The 17,854-nt window shown below is 40.5% G+C and overlaps 1 protein-coding gene across 7 annotated transcripts in view; it reads right to left on the bottom strand.

Moving 5' to 3' along the window:
• Positions 1 to 3,752: 3,752 nt before the first annotated feature.
• MTHFD1L (methylenetetrahydrofolate dehydrogenase (NADP+ dependent) 1 like) overlaps positions 3,753 to 17,854 on the bottom strand; it is a 153,281-nt gene continuing 139,179 nt past the window's right edge. For all 7 annotated transcript variants that reach the window (XM_062641747.1, XM_062641740.1, XM_062641742.1 and 4 more), the window contains 2 exons: positions 10,709 to 10,817; positions 3,753 to 6,791 (listed from right to left, as the gene is read on the bottom strand). In XM_062641747.1, coding sequence (XP_062497731.1) covers positions 10,728 to 10,817 — 90 coding nt within the window. In that variant the 3' untranslated portion in view covers positions 3,753 to 6,791; positions 10,709 to 10,727. The remainder of the gene's footprint in view (positions 6,792 to 10,708; positions 10,818 to 17,854) is intronic.

The raw sequence follows: 17,854 nt of genomic DNA, 5'->3' as shown, positions 1-17,854 counted from the left end.
ACCCCCCCCCCCCCAACACAGTGTTGGGATAACAGTTTCTGAAGGGTTTGAAATCCAGACCATCTGTCTTTTAAATGGCTTGTGACACTCTCATTTGATAATTGCTGTTGTCTGTACAGCTCCCAGACATGTTTAAATCATATGGTCATAGTCAGTATAACCCTTCCATTTTTGGTTCCGAGGTCGCCTGTGGTTTATTTGTTGCTGAGTAAACACAGTCATGGGATTGAGATGCGGTGGTGTGAGTTTGTGAGAATCAGAGGACTGTAGTATAGATTGTTGTAGCAATTGTACTAAATTCTATTAACTCACTTTATAGGATCCACCTTAAAACTGTGAATTGCTGCTAAATGGCACTGGTAACCCTTTAGATGTATACCGTTGACCAAGCCTAGTTCTAGCTGCACTTAGGCTCCATCAGGGGCTTTTAAAGCAAGGGGGTTTATTCTGAACTTTGTAGAAGAGTCTCCCTGACCCTTTGCGGTTCAGTCTCTGTATCAGTCATCTTTAGCTTGACTTTTCACCTCTATTTTCCTTTGGATGCTTCATCCAGGTAAGAAGTAATAGAGTGCACATTTTCATTGGATTTTTTGAAGTTGTGCCTTTATAAATCATATTAAAACTGCTCTTGCTAATACCCTTAATGGTCATTCTTTGAGTGACCCTAAACCACTCATCAACAGATGTCTGGATTTAGCAGAAGGTGAGGTTATCTGTGCAGTGGCCCACTGCAGAGGAGGCATGTACAAGGAGAATTCAATAAATGCAGGAGTCCAAGACTGGTGGCTGCCCCCTGGCCCTGTGGTAATTGTTGTCACCCTGCTGATTCCTGGCAACTACTATAGGTGATGCCAGGCACAAGCTTGGTGTAAGGTGTTCCTCCCATCTCTGGGGATATGGTAGCCAATACCATGAGGAAGAATTGATGGGGAACAGCATGCTGGCTATGAATTAAAGCATTGGTTCTGGGTCTTCTCCAGTAGTGTTCGCTTTCCAAGTACATCCTTCTCTCAGAAGGTATTTTAGAGTACTTTTTTTTTTGTCTTAGGGGTGTAGGGGTGTATTTTCTTTTTTTTTTTTTTAGTCAATGACATTTTTCACTTGCTGCTCATCTCTGTTTCTACTATTTCTTATCCTCATTTGATTGCATAGTGCTGATTTAGTGTCTTTCTTTAAAACCAAATTAATATTGAAAGTAAGCTTTGATGCTTTTGTAAGAGTATCATTTCCTTCTTCAGTAGGAATTTGCAGATAAACATAATTTTGGTGGGTTTTACATAGCCTTCTTCAGAGCCAATTTGACTCCTGTGCTTTGTTCCTTCATTTGCTATGTCTATTACTTTTCTTCTTTTATTTGCTCTTTTCCAGTTTACACTTACTAATAAGAATTAATGAACTTGCATACTTGGTTATTACTAAAAAACTGGGAACTAAAGTCTGTCTGACTTCTAGTAGTTCCAGAGGCAGAATTAGGTACGGGTTTCATCCTGCGTGAACAAGGTTTCACGAGGCTCCAATATCTGATGCTGAATGACAGTGGTTGAACTCACTGCACATAGAAAAAACATGTAAAAATCAACAGCTGTATGGAACTGATGCAAATGGCTTCATTAAACTGCTACCTTAGGCTAATATCATAAAAGAGCAGACTGAAGTTATAAGATGTTGGTTTCGTTGCTTTCCTCAGAAACCTTCCTCAGGGGCTATTTACTTACATCAAACATCTGAAAAAAGACCCAGGTTGGCAAATGCAGCTTTTTCTGACTGCAATAGAGATATCCAAGTGATACATGGTCCAGATGAGTTGGACCAGGGTGGGAATGTGTAACAGGCAAGCCATGGAACCAGCAAATACAGGGACGTTGTCTCCTTGCAGAGACTTTGGCTTCTGTAGAAAACTGTAGGAGTGGATCTGCTGCCAAAAGTCAGACATGGGGGCTTTCTTCTCTCCATCAGATTGCCCCTTGAGCCTTTCAGCAAAAATTGAAACTGGAAGAAAACATCCTAAAATTCATACAGTGGCATAGTTACATGTCATGTATATAATACATGTTTGGTACAAATACAGCAGTCATTTTTTTCTGGAGGATAAATGCAAACTATGCATGTGATGAGAGCATGCAGGTGCTGTGTTACATAGGCAACTAACAGGCTGTGTCCTGAAGAGCTGAAATTAGGAATCCATCTTTGACCAGATGTTGATGGTAATTCAGTTCCAGTACCATGATGGGAATTGCCCAGTGGGAAACAGCTTTTAAAATGTTGTAACTTCAACCTTGATTTAGTGTATTGTATAAAAGTGAGCATGACTTGTATTTGGTAAGTCCTTTTTTACTAGTACTTGGCAAAGAAAAGCTCTTATGGCCTCTATAGTGTGTGTGTGTTTCAGCATGGTGCTTCACTTTGGAAGGGACCTGGAGATCACCTAACACAGGATTAATGTAAGAAGGCTCTTCAGGGTCTTGTCCAGTTGAGCCTATGCTGGTGTGTAGCCGTCTAGCCCTTCCCAGTCATTACCCAAGGGTTCAAGTGGAAAAGTTTACTTGGGAAGCAAATACTGAAGATTTTTACATAAAGAACCTGCATGCACAAATACATACTCTCTATGCTTGTGTATATGGAATATATTATACTCGGGTGCATGGAGCAGGGAAGTGTTATTATGACCAGACTTGTGGAAATATTTGAATTTAGGTTCCTTTAAAGAAATATTCTGGCCTTAAACCCACAGTGTATGGTAACATGTATAACACAGCAGTCCTGATCTTGGGATAAACGCTTGAAGGAGTTCAGTATTGCCATTTCAGAATGAACACTCTATGAAAAACTGCATGTTAAAGGGTGAAACTGATTACCCTTCCCTGCCACCCCCCATAATTCAGTGGATTGGAGTGTGCCTGTCTCCCATGCTGGCTGGGTGGCCATCAGCAGGGCAGACCCAGGTACCACTGAAGCACAAACTTAGTGCTTGAGACCTGCTACATATGGGTAAATTCCTTGCTGAAACATTTTAAGGAAGCTGAAAAGCTGCTTGGAAATCTAGCCGTGAGAAGCACATTAAAAAACCCAGCACTAATCCAAATCATATGGTTAAGACTTCATTTAGCTATTTAGAAAACTGGAGTGATGTCCAATATGGGCCCCCCCTCCCACTTCCCCATTTTATTTATTCCTGCCCCTGGGCTGCTTTCTGCTGTGTTACGGTTCAGTTGATTTAACACCCATAGTTCCCGAAGCTTTTGCATTGCTTGTATTTAAATCCCACCCTGAGAAGCTCACAGATCTGTATTCCTGTACCTGATACGGCTTCATACAAATCCAGCTGCCAGTTGACAGGTGGAAAGTGTCCAACTGACCCTTGCATCTGATCCAGCCTTTTACACCAAGGGGCAAAGGCAACGGCAAGATACTTTGGGACCAGGACAGGATGTTAGCCTGGTGTGTCCTTCCCCAAACACAAACCAACTTCAAAAGGACTGTACTGATGAAGAGGATACTGTGGACAACCCTCTGGTGCATGGCCCTTTGTGGCAACAGCCAGGAACCAAAAGCATTCCTGGCTTCCTGGGAACTGGGAAAGAGCCCCAGGCCATGCTTGCATCTGGTACTCAACCAGGATGTGGCTGAGGTCTCCTCCTTTGTTGGCATAGTTGTGTTTAGCTGCAGACAGGGACATGACATGACTAAGTGGCTTATGAGGAATTAAAAAAAGTCACTATTTAAATAGACAAGATGGCAGATAGAGAACAATATTAAATAATGGACGTGCTTTATTAATGAATTCAGACTTGAGACAGGCACTGCTTGTGCAAATGGAAAACAGTACACACGTACCCTTTATTTTCATGTTCATGGCAACTGAAGGTCTGGGAGTTTGGATTTTAAAATACAAATGAAGAAACCCGTCCTCTGAAGTATTTCAATGTCATTACAGAAGTAGTTCAGCAGGAGCAATAACAAAGTATTCAGTCACTACAAAAAGCAGATCTTCTGACAATAAACAACCATACTGCACTTAACGTGCTTTAGCAAATGCAAGGATAAGCACAGCAAGCTGCCTTATAAAGCTGTGTGGTTCTGCCCTGTCACAAAATTGCTCAGAGTAGATGCAAAGGCAGGAGTTCCTCACTGCAACTGCATCCATGTAACAACAAATGACACAAATCACACTAACACCTTAAAAAGTTTTAATTTCAAACCCTTCTTGATGGTGGCCTCAGAACTAGGGCAGGCCCACATACAGAGGCAGTTTCTGCAGCTCAGCTGATGGCCAAGAGCTTAATCCCTTTGGATCATGAGACAGAATCTGCACACCAGTGTGTATTATTTTTAACAACCATTCCATTAAAATGTAAAATTAAAGACCAAAAAACGCAGGAGCTCAAGAGACTTTGCAGATAGTTGGGGTAGGGGAAAAGCTAGGACAAAAGGAGGGAGGGTGATTCCAGCTTTCCTTGAATTATTGAAGCTATCAAAACACTGTAACAAATCCTGCGCAAATGACAGGAGAAAAATTACAGGATGTTTGTCAACTCTCAACTAATGGAGCTGGAAGGGTCCATCACAGGGAGAGGCTGATGGTCCAGACAGATAAAACAGCCCCACGGTGTGTGTGGCCTGAAGGGAAAATATGGAGACTATGCTATAGAAGGTGCGTGGGTATCAAGCAGCAGTTTGAAATTACCTATAAAACTTGTTGCTCAGACATCTGTATGCATATGGAAGCTTCAAAGGGGGACAGCTAGTGCCATGTTTTGTATCCCGCACTGCATGGAGATGGGTTCAGCACACCTGCAGGGGAACCAGAATGACTACTTAGTAAGGCGCGGTTATGGTTTTCTGAATCTCTCTAGACAAAAAGGAGGGAAAACCTTACTTATTTTTCTTTTAAGGAAAAATAAGTACTAGGAAAAGTGTGGCTGGAAACCACACTTATTTTCTTCCAAAAGTCTTTGGCTATTCCTAGGCTAGATAGCTCAGTGTGTGCAAGACTAAATTACAACACCGCCATGTGTATGATATCATGGTGGTTTTCTGGGGCACAATATACTAGAAAGCATCAGAAATCTCTCTTCCCTGTAGCTGCACGAGCCATGCTTGAATCTTACTTTCCACTGATCTTGTTTTTCCTGCCCCAATGTAATTAACGCATCCACAGTCTAGGTCATTATAAGCTCTATTGTCTAATCATGCTAAAATATCAAATAGCTCTATTTTTTTATGTTTAAATTTATCATCACAGCAATCCCCATGGTGCTGGGGGACCACACTATGAATAGAACAGTTCTGAAATGCAGGCAACAGACATTTCCGTGCTAGTGCAGGGAAGGCACAGATAATTAAGTGTCCCGTTTGCTCTTCTGTCCATAATTATGAGTTTATAAATAACAAAGCATAGTTTTAAAAACCAAAACAAACCCCTCAATTACAACACAGCTCCTGAGATAATTAAGTCTCCAAATGTGGCTGTGTAGAAGGGAACCAAACCTGCACTGCAGAAGCTCATAACATACAAATGTACGTAAGCAGAGCAAAGCGACAGGATGGAAAACGTCACCAGGAAAATAAACTCTCTCATCATTATTTCACTGCTTTTCACCTAAAACAACAATGGCCTATTGTCTCAATTCACCCTATTGTTCTGTTGCATTTTTTGTTGTTGAAGGAACCGACAGTCAGGGCGCGTTTCCTGAGGAGCAGCAGCCTGAAAAGCTAAATGCAGTATCCTGTGCCTAATGCTTGTTTTACTGCAGTTTTAGTTAAAACCAGACAAGGTAAGTTGCTGAGATAAATCTTAAACCGTTGCTCCAATTTAACTTGTTTGAATACCCCCTTCAAATAGAAACACTCCAGTTTTACAAGTATGGTGGTTAAAATCAGCAAAATGAAGCAGAACAAAGCTCTGCCCTGTTGCATCCTTGCTTGATGGACATTCCTCTCTTGTTACTGGGTGTTGTGTACTGCCAGGGACATGAGAAGAAAAACTCTAGGTCGGGAGCCAGCACAGCAGGAGGCTTCATTAGCCATGAACAGGCGCAAAACAGGGATTCAGAAGGAGCAGTGCCCCCTCTGAACAACCAGCTTCACCACAACAAGCACATAATCAGCTGGACAGCCTGTAATATAGGCTTTGGATAAAGACAGACCTATGGACATGAGACAGCTATGGCTTAAGTGTTTCAAAAGATCTGTGCCTAGCAAGGAAACAAATTATATATTTAAAATCTTTTACAAAATACATGCTCTGTTCTTTCTCTGCTTAATATCTTCCTTGCTTGAAGGTTGGCTGTTGCCCAAATGAATCCAGAGCAACACTTAATGATAGCTCAGAAATGTGCAGTTAATCCGTGTGTAGTTTCAGCTCCTGAATGCCAGGAGCAAAAGTGTATTTTTCAGACAGAAATAGGCTTGATCACACAGTATAATCATGTTTACGCAAGTTTGTAGATGGCCAAGATAAGGGAATACTTCCATAAACTCCTCTGAGAAAAGACGAAAACTCTAAGGTGAAAAATTTCTCTTTTTCAATGTCATTTTTATCTACAAACAAGCATAAGCCCCAGTAGAGAGCTTCCTGTGCTACAGCAAGAAAAACTAGCTTGCCTCTTTTTTATTTTTTTTAACCTTACAGCTATATTTCATCATAAAAACTAGTTTGAAGAAAGAGTAAACTTTTGCTCTTTGGTCTAGCTTGACATTCCTCCAGAGACACATAACAGGAATATTTCAGATTCATTTTTGTCTCCTACTTGCAGGAAGCAGGAAAGTTGCAGCTCTTAATTTCCAGGCCTCTGAAATGAGAAAGATAAAGAATTTATATATTGAAACAAGACATCTTTGCTTTCTTTAACGAGAAGAAACCCCAACTAAATAAAATAGAACTATCACAACTTAAAAGCAATGTTTTACTGAAATTGCTTATTTTTGCCTTAACCATACTAAAAACATTTAGTTATGCCACATGCACCTCTCATTTATCATCTGTGTGACCCTACTAGGTGAGAAACAAAAAAGGGTACTCATATTCCAGTATGATACAGACTTCAGACTGTACCTTGTTGTAGTAAACGTTCCTGATGAAACCCAATACTGTTGAATGCGACTTAAATAGGTCAGTTTATTGTTTAATAGGAACAGTTTTGTGGGTGCAAAGGAAAGGTCTTCAAACACCTTCTATCTGTATGTGAATGAATGAAGTTGAAAACATTTAGGGCATCAGTTTTGGCATCCTCCCCTCAGGAGCTTCTTTATGGCACTGAAGATGCTCACAGTCAGAGCCCCGGGGTTCCTCCCACATTCAGAAGAGCTCTGAGGGTGGTAAAACACCCGTGTTGTGTATTACAATCATTCTGGTGCTCTGCCAGTTCTGAAGAAGTGCAAGAATGAATCAGCAGCTGTGGGCAGCTATGGCCTCACTAAGCCACAACCAAGGGAGGAAAACTACTACCCCCCACCATCAACCCAGACACCCAAAGCCAAACTGGCACAGGAGGAGCAGGCACCTGCTGCTGCTGCTGTTTAAATCACAGGGATCCTTAAAGTTCACAAGGGTCCTTTACAGACTTGACTTTTGCAGAGTGGGTCAGGTTCATAAATTCACCTCACTGTGCAAATAGTACTTTTTAAAAACAAACAAATAAATACTTCTTCCTACTGGCAGACTTGTCTCCATGTAAATCTTTTTCTGATGGGTGATACATATATTTATATATAAAATATATACAGACAGCTGCTAAGGAAACAGTTTGAACCTTGTTAGTATATGAGCTGGACAGTACAATTTAAATAGGATAGTGGCCAGTGATGAAGAATTATCCAGATTCCTTCAGGTTCATTTCCAGGTATTAATGTTTCATTTTTAATAGAGCATGTTGCTCCTCCAGAGAGACTTTAACATTGTGTCTTCCGTGTATTAGCTATTTGTCAATAGAACCCCCCCCAGGTTGACTTTTCTGATAGTTATTTTTGCTTTTATGACTTTTTAGAAGATATTCTAATGATCAGTATTTTCCAAATTTTGAGATAACTAGCATCTGCTTCATTAACACAGTGAAGTGGTAGAGAAAAATCAGAGGCTAATGACATCCAGTGTTTCAGCTCAGTAAGAGCCTCACAGAGTTACCCCTTGCAGCAGGAACTTTTGCCTGTATCTCTCTCACAAGCCTCATGAAGAGGACTGTATTGCAGGAGAGAATATAAACTGCACACTAAACCATTCTGAGCTTTGCATGCATGTTTATAATGAAACATCTGCAGCTCTTCCACAAATCTCTATTTTTCAATTACCATATCTGAAAGATTTGAATCAGTCCTAATGAGTTGCCACAATATCTATTACTAGAAATTTTACATTGTACACTGAAACCCTAAGAAAAGAATTCACATAAAGCAGAAAAAAAAAAGTAATGCCTTGCTCTGTCATCACAGAAATAAACTCACAAATACGTCAAACCACAGTAACAGTGACGGTGTGGGTTCACTTCAGTGAATGGGTGAAAGCAAAGAGTAATATTAAACTTCTCTTCAGAAAGCTGGGAGTTAAGATTATATGGGAATACTGTTTATGAGAAATGTACAAATCTAGCCCATGAACTGGATGAATTTTAGGGCTGATGAACACTGACTACCTTCTGTGGTGTTCACTGGGTATTACAATACTCTCAAGGCATATATTTATATTGTTAAAGGTAGGAGCACAGGTGAGTATGTGCCTACATTGATGAAAAAGACATATCATCAAGCTGTTTTGTCTTTAAAAGGCTTAATCTTAAGTGAAGTAAATCACTCATCTGTCTGATGCCAGCAATACCTCCATAATGAAATTAAAATAATTTATTAACAGTTGGATATATATTTCCTACCTATTATGTTTTTCTGATTTAGCATTCTTTTCACACCTGAGAAAACACCATCACTGACTAAAAGCCAAGTTTAACATTTTCATTTCCTGCACAACTTCAAATGAAAGGCTTTCACAGTTGGAATAGAGGATTTTATCTGCTTAATTACTGTTGTTCTTCAAAACTTGCCAGTCCATGGTTTGGACAGATTTGCATAAGACTAGGCAGTAAACACCCGATTAAGGAAACTATGTGAATCTGCATATAGATTTTACATCAGGATTCTACAGTCATTTCAAATGATTCAGAAGTAATTACATGACTGACACATGATGAATCGATATGTATGCAATGAAGCCATCAGACGTAGAATGCATATCAGTAACACGAATGGGATATATACCAAGAAGTGGCATGCTTAACACTATCTAGCAACAGAATAGTCGGTTGATGGTTTGCATATAAGGCAGCAATTACCTGTGCGTGCAGGTCAACTTTCGGGCTAACTGCTTTTTACTTGTCTTGACTGGTACACACAAAATGGCAAAATCTGCTCTCACCAGATGTTATGTGAATGCTATGACGTTCAAGTGTGGACAAGTGAACAGTTAATTTGGTCTGAAGAGTAACCTCACTGGGTTGTGCAAACCTCCCCCCTCTTCCAAACAATCCATCAAAACACAGAAACAGAAAATGAAAGACGGTTCTCTCAAACCAGAGTAGCAAGGATTGCTAGAGCAAGGCTAAAGCACCTGGTTCCATCACAGTCCTATTAGCTCATGGTCATGTTGTTGTTCTGGTAAAAGTAACCGTTTTACTCTCCAGACTGATTTAGTGAGGGACGGGAGAGACTTAAGTGATACGAATAAAGAGACTCATCGCAAACTGGTTTGTTTCAGTTAGGATGACATTGTCTCTTACTTCACTTATTATGTAACAAGGTTAAAATGGGGTAGCATGGAATATTTTCATAACTTGGATTTTAAAGTGAGGAATCATAGAATAGTTTGCATCGGAAGGGACATTAAAGCTCATCTGGTCCAATCCCCCAGTGCAAACGCTACATCAGGTTGCTCAGAACCACATCCAGCCTGGCCAAGAATGTCTCCGGGGATGGGGCACCTACCACCTCTCTGGGCAACCTGTTCCCATGTTTCACCACCCACACTGTAAAAAATTTCTTCCTGACATCCAGCCATAATCTCCCCTCATGTGCTACACAAAATAAAAGCAAGACATCAAGAAGATTAAGTGTTCAGAGAAGGGGAGGAGGTAGCAGGCAGCTGCAACCTTTAAGGATAAGGGAGAGAACTCAACATGAAAAACAGGCTAAGAGGACAGATTTGTGTTTCTGAAATGCTTATTACCATTTGAGAGAGATGATGGCAATCAAAAAAGAAAAGAAAAAACAAAGCAAAGCTCGTAACAAAGCTGAAAAACATCTCCCCTGACATCTAGGTAATGACAGAAACACATCACCACATGAGTAATACCAAAGATGAGCTAGATTATTTCTTTTGAGGTAACAAGACATGATTTCTTCAGACTGACTTTTTCAATAGCCAAGAGCAGTACAATTGCAGACCCAGCTCTTCTCCATTCCAGACTGAGAGCGCTGGGAAATCCAAAAGGCCCCATCAATATGCAGCATCAGCGCACACCAGCAAAATGCCAGCCACCATTCAGCAAATGGGAAACCCATACACTAAAGCACAAATTATGAAATATTCCCCTAAACCCCCCAAACTGCGTGGAGTCCTCAATGAAATCAGGACCTAGATAAACATCTGGCAACCTTTTTTGTATGCATACTAGAGACAAACATCCTCCTCCAAACTGAAACAGGAAAACAAAGGCCATTGACTGACCTGAATTTGCATGTCACTCTCAAAACAATCCTTTCACTTGTTCTGTGATGGGATCAAGGTCAATGTCATAGAAGCATGGCCTCGTGGGCAGTCCTGGCATGGTGCTCATCTGTGGAAACAATAAAATGAAGTTACACTTCTGCACCTGTAAGCAGATAATCACTCCACCCATGTAAACCTTAGATTATGAGAAAGGTCGTATTGTTCATCATGGTCTCAACTGCAGCTGTGATCTTCACCACATTTTTTTGTTTCTGTTAAAAATGTCAAGCTTGGTACTTTTTAGATTCATTTTTAAGTATACATTTCTAAAAGACAGGAAAGAGAAAATAAAAGCCACAAAATGCAGGCTAGGACAGCAACCTAAGAATAAATGCCTTAAGAAAATGAAGACACTCTAGGACTTGTTCCTCCAAATATTTATCCAGAACATGCATCCATTTATATCTACTGGAAAAAAATCACACAGGAAATGGCAAGGACATAACTGCCCAAATTCACCTGGTGACATGAATGTGTTGAACTGAGACCTCTCCCACAGAAAACCAGAACACAGGAGCAGAATTAATCATGACACTCACAATTGCTTATTTAAGATAAGGAACAAATTGAAATAGTTCAACTTAATATACATGGATAACAGTTGAATCCTAATTTAGTAGTTAGAATTAGCAGGTTGAGTTATGAAGCTAAAGCAACCCAATTATCTCAAACTATGCATAATTAAGATCCTGATCTAGCATAAGACTCTGGCATCTGCATACTTTAAAACATGTAAATAGTTTCATGAACTTAAATTACAGAGTTAACTACTTATACCATTATACCATTATTTACAATTGGCATTTTAGCAGCAATTAAAGACGTGGGTCACATGGAAATCTTGAGGAGCTGGTCTGCAATAGCTTACGCCTCTTTAAATCAGAGTTACTGCAGCTTCTCACCTCCCCCACCTCAGTACTCCCTTCCTTCTCCCTTGCAAAGGAGATGTCTGGAGAGCAGGTTCAACGGAATAACGTTATTTTTCCATCTGCTTCACCTTTTGCTGTTTCAGCACCTCGAGCCAGGAAGGGCTTTCCCCGCACTGGAAAGGGTAAAGGCTGCAACTGTGGGGCAGTTTCAAGGCAGGACCAGCTTGGACCAACCTGAACCACTCTGTATTCACAACCTAGGTCTTCCTAAAATGTCAGAGAGAAGCCCTGGATATCTCACCAAGTTTCCACTAATTCACAGCACTCATTTGGGCTTAAAGACTCTGTAAACCCTTTTGATATCTTAACTTCAAGGGGTGGAGGATGGCCCTGCTATGTTAGGCCCTATATTAATACCTAAAGAGATGGAAGACTTTACAATCTCTGGAAATAAACCTGGAGTTCAGCTTAGCTCAGCTGTTTGTTGGCTAAGAGCCTTTATGCCTTAGAATTTATGTAATAGATGCTGGATTTTGAGGAACAAAATTTTAGCTGAGGCAAGTCAGCAAAACTCATTAAAGGTGGTGGTTGATCTGACACCAGGAGGTAACCTTCAAACATGGCTGTGTAGAAAAAAACATATTGACTTGAGTACCAGAACACTCCAAACACAATAAACTAAGGAAAGGGTCAGATTGGGGTATGTTTTCACGATGTGAGCTGAAACCTGGTGCTGAAAGGAGACAGTTTCAACCTGTGAACCCCTGGGATGATCCTCCCTTGGAGTTGGCTAATAGCGCTCATCTTACTGCAGCCAACCTCATTCAACACACTGAACTGATGAAAATACACATTTCTGTGGCCAGGGCTGGTTGGCTGATGAATTAAATCTGCATGACCAGATCAACACCTGGCCACTCGCTGCAGGGCAGAGGCCAGAGCACGCGGTAGCCAGCCATCACCTCCCAGTAGAGAGCATAGGGCTTGGCAGCATCCTCTCTCTGTCCTTCCTAATTCCTCAAGGGGAACTAGGGTACAACTCAGCTATGGTGTTTTCTCTGGCCAAAGGCAAGTTCTAAATTGCTAATTGGCCTCAAAAGAGGAAAAATAAATGACCACCAACCAAGCTCCTACAGAGAGCCAGACTTACAGCCCCCCTTTGGGCTGGAGCAGGCTGTATTTCTTTACGTTAGCCTGCTCTGCTGCATACACAGTGATGGAGTTAGCATCTCTCATATGCTTTAGCTTCACTCCAAATGCTCATGTAATGTTTTTCCATTTTGGGAATACAAGGAAACTGTAAGATCTCTCCACCACAGTTTCATTTACTCCAGAGAGCTCTACTGCCATTTCAGAGGTTATTCCCAGGCTGGGAAGGGGAAAAGGAGCTTGGGGAGTACCAGTGCAGCCATCACCTCACTTGAGACCTAGGTCTGAAAAAAAACAATGCAACTAGTTTTTCTAGTGGACTTCTTAGTACATTTCCTCTGTTTTTAAATATAGTCTTTCCTGATCTTTTGTTATTTCACACAGTAGGATTAAAAGACAAAACTGTCAGTTTGCATTGACCAAGCCCTGTCACTGATCGCATGACATCATTTTATTGGCTGACATTGCCTTGGCATCTTAGCTAAGTATTAAAACACCTTGTTAGTGTTCTGTATCTGTTGGCCATACTAGCTGGAGTACTACATCATTAGGGTAACTGAATTATTTTCTGTCTCAGATTCATCCCAGTTTCTGAGTTAGCGCTTGACAAGAAACTGCCTTAATGAATTAAATCTCACTGGGAGGGGAATGAGCAAATTGCCAGAGACAACTTTCTGGTTACTCTGTGCATGACAGTTCTACAGCCAAAAGCAAACTCCCAAATTCCAGGTCTCCTCCCCCCACCTTTTTTTCTAATATATCTACAAGCTTGGCCACTCTTCATTCTCCCTCTGTAATAAAAACTAGAATCACTTTATGGAAGAGTTGGTTTTTTTTTGGTTGTTGGTTTTTTTTTTTCTGTAATTTTTTTTTTATAAGCCCAGTTCCACACCAGTGTAACTCCACTGTATTAAGTTATAGAAATCTATTACATCTATAAAATGTGAATATCAAACCAGTTTATTGCCAGTTCAGGGAATACAACTATTCTCATATTGAAAACCTAAGTCAACAAAAGGGAACAAGTTCATCTGAATTAAAATTACTGCTGTGTAAAATTAAGTACAAGGCAGAAAAACCTGCAGAGGAAACACTTTGGGACAAATACCTGTGTGAATTACAGAGTGAAAATAAAAAGCATCCTGCCCTTTTCCCCATGGCCAAGACTTCCAAACAGGGAAAGCCATGTAGATTTATGAACATTTCTCTCTGCTCTCATTATCTGGACACAGAGGTAACATGTAGAAGAACCTACCCCTTTTTCATTACATCAAGGTCAACAGGAGGAGACGGTTGGCTGATGGAGGAGATTACTACTGATTATTCCCTCTCCAGCCCTCCGTTTCTTTCCTGCAGCGAAGAAGGCAGGAGAGAAAAGAGGGCTCAGTCAGCTGAGAGGTTGAGGCTTCAGCTGACTGGCTTTCCACTTGGCTGCAGGCTCAGAATGATCCTCTTCCCTCTGTTTTCCATTATGCTGAAGGAAGGCATTAACAAAGGAGATCACAGACTGGCCTTAACCACAGCAGACACGACCCAGAAGCATCCCTCTCCCTGCCCTAAGTAACTGGAGCTAGATTTCTGCACACAGAGCAGGGGAGATACTAACCTGCCCCCCCAGCTGCAGCACATGCCATACCTGCACAGTGGCTGGAAGACTACCTCCACCTCCCCAAGGGTTTCTGAGATAACTGCTTACTAAAATGACTTGATTTCTAAAACTTCAATAAAGCAGAATGAACAGTGAAAGAGAAAATATGCCTGAAACATAAATCATGCTGGTAATTGACAGGTACGAACAGCATGGAAAAAACCCAAAAATTTCCAGTCATAGAGCAACTTTGTAGGTATTTCCTACAATATACACCCCTTTTTATTGCATGGAGATTGCACAACTCTCCACTCTCTTATAACATCACACAGGGTGTCTGTGATAAAAGAGCAGGGCAAGAAGCAGTGAATAACAACACATTATCTACTTAAGACTGCAAACTTAATTTAGGTGTTGAAAATAATCAGCACTTAATTTGACCAGAACTGTTACTATCACACTACCCTGGGAGAAGGAATATATAACGCACAAACTTTGTATCCTAAGACTTAATGCAATTCATATGCATGCTTTATGTAGGGAAAAAAATAAAGAAGCTTTTTTTGAAGAACTCATGCAGCTGTTTCCCATAATATACCATATAGGAATTAATAGCAACTAGTTTAGTAGGAACTCACTGGAATCAACCATTTTCTCTGCAAACTGTGCAACTGTCTATAAGTCCATGAGAGCAAATCAAATATGGAAAGATTATGTGAAAAAATGCCTATTTATGTCTATGGCACTCTCTATGTTTAGGAGGCAAAAGCAGCAAGTCTTACAGTTACCCTGAGGATCATTTATGCTCCTGGAAATGCACAACTGGTGGAAAATAGAACACAGTTATGAAATCCTGAAGGCTACTGTTATTTATACTAGCCATTTATGATCTTCCAGAAGTTTACTTCCATGACTAAACAAACCCCCCTCTTTCCCCAGAACATAAGGAGCTTCCTTACAAAAGCAGGACGACAGTTATCTTTAAGTAAGCTATATGAATGTGCTGTTCCACACCCTCTCCAAGAACACATCCACTGTCACTGGAAGAGTGACTAAGTTGAGCTTCACTGGAGTTTCATTTAAAGCACAGATATGAGTTGACTTGTAATTTCAGTTAGCTGTAAGTTCTACATTAACAGTTGCACAGTCAAGGATTAAGACTCTGCTAGCCAGGTTTGCTATGGTCCCAAGAGGATCTATGCTGCTAAGCTTCCTTTGTTATCATACAAATACCTATCGGTGGTTGACACATCCTGCCTTTTACTGCAAGTGTATATCCATACATACTTCTCCCCCACTCCTTGCTTCATTTACCTGTATGAAAAATTCTAATAGGACATTTTAACTGGGTTAGCACAATGGCATGATTTGCAAAACAGATGGTCCTGAGGACTACATCCAACTCATGTTTAGTGTCTTTTTCATCTATAAGACAAGATGTGTCTGTTTTACAGGCATAGCATGGTTTCTAACTAGAGAAAGGAAACCAGAGGAATCTGTACTCACACAACGTAGGAAAACCAGAAGATTAGAAGGTAACAAAAAAACCCAGCAAACAGTTTATTGAGGAAACCTAACAATTCTGGGGTTTATGGAGTTAAATGTTGCATTTGGCAAGAAGTGCAAGCAATTCACATTATCTAATTCTATCCTTTTGTTAATTAAACAAGTTAAGGCAACCCACAATCATCTCAAACGTTAAATACTGCAGAAAACAGATGTTGTTTCTCAAGAGAATCCAGCATACTCATGACTGCGGATAAGTCCTCAATAAAATCTGATGGGGTGAACTGCACATCCCACATTCCCTCAGCAAGAAACAATACAAGAGGAAACTCAAGAGATTTATAAATAGCGCTATAAACCTGCATGCATTATGTTCAATGTGCCAGAATTTGTTGGAATCCTGAGGTGCGGCACGGAGCTATGCTTCAGGGTTTCAATAACGTTTCCTAGTCTGACTTAAGAGCTCTGAAAGACATATCCATGATCAGAAATTTGCTCCCCTGCAGTGTATCTGTCATGTGAAGCTGAAAGGAAGAGCTTTCTGCCCTTCTGAAGAAACCCCTCCAGGTCTCCAACCTTGCCTGCCTTCAGGCACTCTATCAGTACCTTTATCAAAATCTTTGTCAGATTACAGCCACTGGTGCTGGAAACTGGCACCAGGGAAACTGTAATCCATGAAGTGGGAGAGGGAGATTAACAGACAACCCACTGCACTGCATGACTGGAGGAATGGGTGCAGATCTTTTTACTGGATGCCTTAAGGTCCCGGCAGTCTTCATTTTAGACCTGTACTAGGAAATTTTTCATGAGACTACCCATGCAATGATGGTAGCAGGTAGGACTATGGCACCCTGAAACATGAGACTGTGCAAACACTTCTAGTGAGTTGTCAATTAGTTCGTCTTCAAACTGGGCTGTCCTCCGCTGCACAGAGGCACTCAGGGTGCACTTAAGAGGGAACTAGGGAAGCTAGGCAGCATATCCTAAGTATCTCCAGGATCAGGTTGCAGTTTATTCCACAGAACTGGAAAATTCCCCCACTCTGTAGAGCACTTCAGGGGTAGATCATGTTTTGAATGACAGAAGGAAAAAAAAATTACATGACAATGACAGAAAAGAATAATTAAGAGAACAGTCCTATTTGTCTTAATTAAAAGAAATTCAACAGAATGAATTGGCCAAAACAAAAGATGCACAATATAGCCTACAACCCTACATCCCGGCATTAGAGAGGGGAACACCACCATACCAAAGACTGAACTGACACTAAAGCGATCTTTCACCACCTCTTAAAATCACAGAAATCTCAAACTCTAAGAAAAGCAAATGCACAAAGGAGGCAAGTTGGGGCTTCCTGGAAAAAATATCAACCTTTAAAAACTAATAAATTCAGCCTTGGAAATGGCAATAATTTCTAAAAACTCTCCTTTAATAGCTACATAATGCTTAAGAAAATATTATCTCGTTACTTTTCATTGCCTGAAAATAACAAGGATTTCTAAAAGCAGCTAAGCAACGATCTTTAGTCAGTGTTTAAATAACAGTTTACTTACAAGTTTTAATGAAAATTTGCCAAACCTGATGATAGCCAGAGGAGACAAGGAGAGTGAAGCTCATATTTCCTTCTCAGGAAATCTTTAACAGAAAAGGATCTTGTTGCAATGCATAAGAACAATCACAGTAAAAAACTCAACATATTATCAGGCTTCAAAATGATCAAAATAATGTTTGAAAAGATGCTGATGTTACCCCAATGTATGCTATAGTATTCCCTGCTCTAAATGACTCTGTTTCATGGGCATGCTGACTGATATCAGGTGCAGAAGTCCATCTGGCATCAATTATTCTATTCTAATTGTCTCTAACTTTAATGTTTCCACATTCTTGGCAACTCTTCGATTTTGTGAAAGGATTTACAGCAACAAAATGCATGGACATTGCTTTTCTGCTATCAGCATCTGGATGAAGTTATAAAAGTACAGAGTATTGATT

The sequence above is a fragment of the Pezoporus occidentalis genome, unplaced genomic scaffold, assembly GCF_034315485.1.
Source record: "Pezoporus occidentalis ecotype Australia unplaced genomic scaffold, CSIRO_AGI_Poc_V1 ctg7, whole genome shotgun sequence".
Classification (NCBI taxonomy): domain Eukaryota; kingdom Metazoa; phylum Chordata; class Aves; order Psittaciformes; family Psittacidae; genus Pezoporus; species Pezoporus occidentalis.
The sequence above is the reverse complement of the archived record's forward strand: the minus strand, read 5'-3'. Positions and strand labels throughout refer to the sequence as shown.